This window comes from Salvelinus sp. IW2-2015, unplaced genomic scaffold, assembly GCF_002910315.2.
Source record: "Salvelinus sp. IW2-2015 unplaced genomic scaffold, ASM291031v2 Un_scaffold3222, whole genome shotgun sequence".
Classification (NCBI taxonomy): Eukaryota; Metazoa; Chordata; class Actinopteri; order Salmoniformes; family Salmonidae; genus Salvelinus; species Salvelinus sp. IW2-2015.
This window is the reverse complement of record NW_019944509.1, coordinates 49,497-55,147: the sequence shown is the minus strand read 5'-3', so window position 1 is coordinate 55,147 and position 5,651 is coordinate 49,497. Positions and strand designations below refer to the sequence as shown.

Sequence of the window (5,651 nt, the reverse complement as noted above, 5' to 3'; positions counted from 1 at the left end):
AATGGTCAGACTAGATAGATGGAAAGGAGAGAGATAGGATTAGATGGGCTACTCATTTTTTTCAGGGATGGACAGGTAAGTGTATGGGGCAGAGTGGGGAGGAGAGAGAGGGAGAAAGAGATGGTGGAATTTCTTCAGTGCTTCCTGTGGCCTGGTGTGATGTCATCACTGCCTTATTAAATTATTCATAATCTGCAGACCCGGGGAAGTAATGGAGTACCACAGCTCTCCCCTCTCTCACCCTCTCCCCATCTCTCCCCGTCTTCCTCTACCTCACACTCTCTCTCTCTCTGTTATCTCTCCTCTGGTTCGGGCTGCTTCTCCTCTCTGTTGCTCCTCGTGCTCTCTCTCTCTCGTGCTCTAGATAGAAACGACATTCCACTGCACCCATCTATGTATGCATCTCTCTCTTGTTCCCCTTCTCTGTCCCTCTACTCTGGAATGCGGAGAATTCTCCCYGTGTTTTTGTCACCCTTCTCTCTGCTGGTTTAGTTTTTATTCCCAAGAGAGGACAGTTTCAGACGTGGTGTTGTGTACATAATATTAGATGGAAGGTGGCTTCAGTGAATACTGTAGTTTGTTACTACCTCCACATTTTCACCCCAAATCAGCACCTCACAGTCTGCAACTAGGCCTATAGTCATCATCATCATCATCATCATCTAACTCACCTGTAGTTCTTGACTCCCAGGTTCTTCCTCCATCAGCTGTTCCTCTCACCTGCACCTCTTCTTCCTCTACCTCTTCTTCCTCTACCTCTTCTTTCCTCTTTTCTCCCTCCTCTTTTCTCTGTCCATCCATCCTCCACAGGTTCCCTTCACTGGCTGAGCACCCAATCTGCTGCRAGGGACATAACTCWGGTTGTCCAATCGCATCCTCTGCTTTCTGGAACATTTCCCTAAAAGCAGCCAATGAGGTGAGGGGAGRTGGTTGCAGGAAGGTGGCCTGGGCCTGGGAGGTGTACTCCCATTGGATTCCGTCGCTGTCCGTCTTTTCCCTTCTCCACTTGAGGTTGTAGAGGAAGTCAGGGTCAGGGGTTACGACTGTGGGATCAGGATCCGGTTCAGTTATTAGTTGGTAGGCCGGGGAGCTGTGTTTGCTACGGTTACGCAGTTCCTTGAAGGTCATCACTTTTGAACCCGACCCTGACGTTGACCCAGATGACGACGTTGACCCGGAAGTAGATTTCTTCAGGGTTTCCTCATTGGATTTTCTAACTTCCAAGGGCGGGGGTAGGGTCAGGGTTTCACCATCGGGGGAGAAAGCCATGAGCCAATCAAATCGCTCAGGGCGTAAAGAGTTGGCGAGAACTTTGAGGGGGGGCAGGGTAGGGGGGACAGGGGGTAAGGGACGCGGGGGAGGAGGGGGAGGGGTTTCGGAGAGCACAGGGGAATATTTGAAAGTCTGGAAGTGAACATTGTTAGAGGTGTTGGTATTGCCAGTGCTGTAGTAGGAGTCAGATGCTAGGCTAACGTTAGCCCCAAACCCACTGTTTCTCTTCCTCCTTCTCRCCATGTCAGTGAAAGACGTGGTTCTAAACACATCTCTGCTCTCCTCTTTCTCTCCCTCATCCTCCTTTACTCCTCCACATATATCAGTCTCTCTATCCCTCTCCAGCCCTGACCTCCCTCCTCCATCTCTCCAGCCATCCACAGCCAACCCATCTATATCATACTGCTCCTTAGCCCTCTTCTCTTTTCTCCTCATCCCTAGATCTTGTGTCTGTCCAGGCCTGGAGGTGTGGTGGGTCTCTCCCTCTCCCTCCTCCTCCAGTCCCCCCACACAAACCCCCAGCTCTGGGCTGAGTTTGAGGAGCTCAGCCTGGGTCAGTCCTGCTAGCACCAGTAGCTTACGGATCTCATCATCCAACGCATGGAAAGAGGGAGGAGGGGGGATGGCAGGGGGAGTGGTGGAGTTGGAGATGGTGGGGGCAGGGGGAGGAGGGGGGCGAGAGGTGGGAGGGGGAGGGACAGGGGGGTCTTCCCGCATCCTGCTTGGAGGGTGGCGAGAGCTGAGCCTCCTTACGGGCTAGGGTGGCTTCCTCCGAGGGGGAGGGATGGGGGGAGTGGAGGAGGGGAGGGAGAATGGGAGAGGGGAAGATTTGTAGAGAGTAAAGTAAGGGATGGGCTGACAGAGAAGAGGAGGGGGGACGGAGCGTGGGGAAGGAGGGAGGGCCTTCTCACACCTGAAGGTGTAGAAAGTGGGGGATGAGGATGGAGAGGTGCAGACAGAAACGGAGGGTGTGATGTCACGGCTGATGTTGATGTAGGTGTGGAGTTCAGAGTTCACGCTGGCATAGCGGGCAGGGGGTTTGGGGGGCCTCGGTGGGGGCTCTATGGGTGAAGAGGTCTCTGATTGTGAGACCAGGGGCTCGTCACAGTCTGAAGGTGCTGTCAGGTCCACTCCAGCATCAGAGAACTCCTGGGAATCTCCCAACGACCCCCCCCGGCCCTTATACAGCTTCCAAGACATATCCACGTTCCCCATCTCATCCAGAACATCAGAGAGATCCTCCTTGCCCAGATCGCCTAAATCCAGTCCCTTCTCATGGAGCCTGGCGATGTGGGCCAGCTTCACCTGCCTGTTGACACTCTCCAGTCGGTCCAGGTGATCCAGTCGATCCCTCAGTAGATCCCCCTGAGGATCCCCCTCCAGGTCCCAGCGAGCCACCTGAATCACCTGGCTAAAGCGCTCCATCTTTCCAAAGTCTCCCACTGACTCCAGGAAGTCCAGGAGGCCTAGTTTGGCGACCTCTGACCCTAAGCCTGTCTGACCTTTGACCCCCAGGTAGGAGGGGGAGGCGGGGGCGGAGGGGTAGCCCTCGTCTGAGGAGCAGGCGTGTGGGGGGGGGGAAGGGCAACGAGAGACAGAGGGGGGTTTGGGGTTGAGGAGCAGGACAGGGGGTGAACGGGAGGCTGGGTAGCGTTCAGGAACGTGAATGAGAGTGTCGTCCTGAGAGATTGACAGATCAGCGTTCCACTTGTGGCCAGAGGACGAGAGAGAGGTGGAGAGATCGGCGCAGTCTGACTCCAGATCGGAGCAGGAGCTGATGGAAGTGGAGGATGAGGAGGTGGAGGAGGTCAGGGAGAGATCCAGGAGAGAGGGAGGGCAGTCGCAGCACGATGGGACCAACGTGTCATCATCATCATCATCATCTCCCTCCTCCTCATCATCAACTTCAACATCCACACTGTTTTCCTCTTCCTCCTCTGTTTCTTTCTTGTTATCCATCTCTTCCTCCGTTTCTTTCTTGCTGTCTATGACCACATCTGTGTTCTTGTTAACATCTGCATTYTCCTCATCTTTTTTTCCTTTCTCCAGTTCCAGGGCATTAGGGGGGYRGGCCGGGGCCAGGACCTGAGGCTGGGGCTTGGGCTGAGAGGGGCTGGCCTGTGTCTTGGTCTTGCCCCCTGTCCCCTCCTGTCTCTGGGGTAGCAGGGGAGGTGGTGGAGGGGGCTGAAGCTTCAGCTGCTGTCTGATGGAGATGGTATTGTTGTTGTTGTGGTTGTGGTTGAACAGACTGTTATTGTCCTGGGGGGAATGGCCGTCGCAGCACAGACAAGGCAGGCTGGGTTCATTACAGTTGGGTCCAGATGAGGAAGAAGAGGAGGAGGAGGGGCGCGTTTCGACACAGCTGCTGCTGCACGGACACTTTTGGGTTTGGGTTTGGTCGTAGAGAGGGGAGCTGTGTTTCTCTGTAAACCCAATCTGGACTGACCCAAGGGGCACGAGGCTGGACCCCCCCCTGGTCCTGGAAGACTCAGGGGTCGCTTTGGTGGCGCGCCGAGGAGAGGAAGAGGAAATGGTGTTCATGTTTTTTGTCTTCCCTCTGGGAAACAGGCCGTGTGGCTTTGGTTCCGCTGCGGTGGTGGTCCGCCTGCTCGTGTCGATGCGACGAGGCCTCAAGGGCGGAGCGAAGGTTCGGCTAGAGAGTGCATTTTAGGAATAATAGTTTTATAATTGTCAATTATTTCTGTTTCTATAGAAAGGGGTTCTGTTTTCTATCTAAAGGATGGAGAGATCCAAAACATGACGGTCACATCTAGGCTTGACTCCAAAGATCCTGCAACATCAAAAGAGACATGCAGTCAATAGAGGCACAACAGATAATAGAGATGAGAGGAGTCTGTGCTTCCATGTTCCTCTAACTGCACAAGGGACCAGCTTGTTCTTGTTCATAAGAAATGTTAGAAGTTAAATCATCCCCTGGTTTGTTCCATAGAGCTATTGGTCCTTTTCTGCTGTATAATGACCTCCTCAGTGCTGGGACTAGTTGGATGAAAATTAAATCCATCTCTCCTCACTCCTATCCTCCCTCCTCTCTCTTATATATAAACAGACAGAGAGACAGACACATGTACACGCACACACACGCAAACACACACACCTAAATTCAATGTCAGTGATAGAGAGGAGATCCCCATGAAAAGAGTTGGGACCTAATACCCAGTCTGAGATTCAGCTTGATGGAGTGATGACGTTAAACCCTTGAGAAAGGATGTACTGTAACTCTCACTCTGACAAATAGGTTAAGTATAGGCCAAGTAAATTGAATCGTGATAAATCAAAATTAACTCTCAATTCTAAGCTTATTTGCATTAAAATAAATGCTGACATTTATTTAACTAGGCAAGTCAGTTAAGAACAAATTCTTACCTACTATGACGGCCTAGGAACACTGCCTTGCTCAGGGGTAGAACGACAGATTTTTTACCTTGTCAGCTCGAGGGATTCGATCTAGCAACCTTTCGGTTACTGGCCCAAAGCTCTAACCACTAGGCTACCTGCCGCCCCAACATATAGCCTAGTACAAACATCTTTAGTAAACAAGATCAAATTATTTAGAGCAGAAAATCCTCAGTTGCGCAATGACTAACGTACAGGCAGTCGTTTAAAACTCATCCACTGCCAATGCTAAACACACTGCTCATATTCCTCCACAGCAGCACCGTGCCCTTCACATCAAACGGGGAGAAGAAGGTAGGCCCATATAAATCATAACCTGAACAGCGCTTAGATCGGGCCTGGGACACGTCGCCCTGTTCAGAACCGTTAGAATAACCGTTAGAATAACGCCCCGTAACCGCAGAGCACATCACCTGCTGGAGTTTCGGTATTTACCATCGGATTTATCGACCTGAAGTGGCGGATGGAGACCGTGGAAAGGGGGAGGGGGGGGGGGTACCTCAAGCCGCATCGTCCTGACACAGCCACCCCCCGCTACTATGACAAAATGTATTGCAATGTTTATTAAATGAACTATAACATGATTATGTCTGTCATTCTAGTAAACAACSGTAGGCTATAAATCAAGAAAASGGYTATYGACATTGGWTAACTGKATCTGGGGWTGTGKGCAGGTGTTGAAAGCATAGCAAAACGTATAGCCTAGATCTCGGTAAATAGAGAGCATTTGATCAACAACACCTATAATCATATGATTGTGAGATATTTGACTCACCATCGGCTCGGTTGAGGAGAAGATGGAGATGCTGGATCCCGTTCTCGGTAAACGGATGCGAGCGCGCGCAACCCCGTCCGAACAACGAACAGCCTCTCCACGGGTTAAAGCGAGAGCTCTCTCCTCTCGCGACCACCTCCTTATCTTTCGTCATCCGCCTCTTTCTCTAGCTCCTSCGCCGGGACCACAC

General features: G+C 51.9%; 2 protein-coding genes across 2 annotated transcripts in view; both read right to left on the bottom strand.

Moving 5' to 3' along the window:
- The window catches only part of LOC112075531 (espin), a 19,221-nt gene extending 17,232 nt beyond the window's left edge, over positions 1 to 1,989 (bottom strand). Inside the window, exon 1 of the mRNA XM_024142517.2 lies at positions 672 to 1,989. Coding sequence (XP_023998285.1) covers positions 672 to 1,989 — 1,318 coding nt within the window. The remainder of the gene's footprint in view (positions 1 to 671) is intronic.
- On the bottom strand, positions 1,970 to 5,651 carry LOC112075533 (uncharacterized). The gene is made up of 2 exons (XM_024142520.2): positions 5,462 to 5,651; positions 1,970 to 4,063 (listed from the first exon to the last, which is right to left on the bottom strand). The coding sequence occupies exon 2, from the start codon at positions 3,811 to 3,813 to the stop codon at positions 2,029 to 2,031; it is 1,785 nt and encodes a 594-aa protein (XP_023998288.1). The 5' UTR covers positions 3,814 to 4,063; positions 5,462 to 5,651; the 3' UTR covers positions 1,970 to 2,028.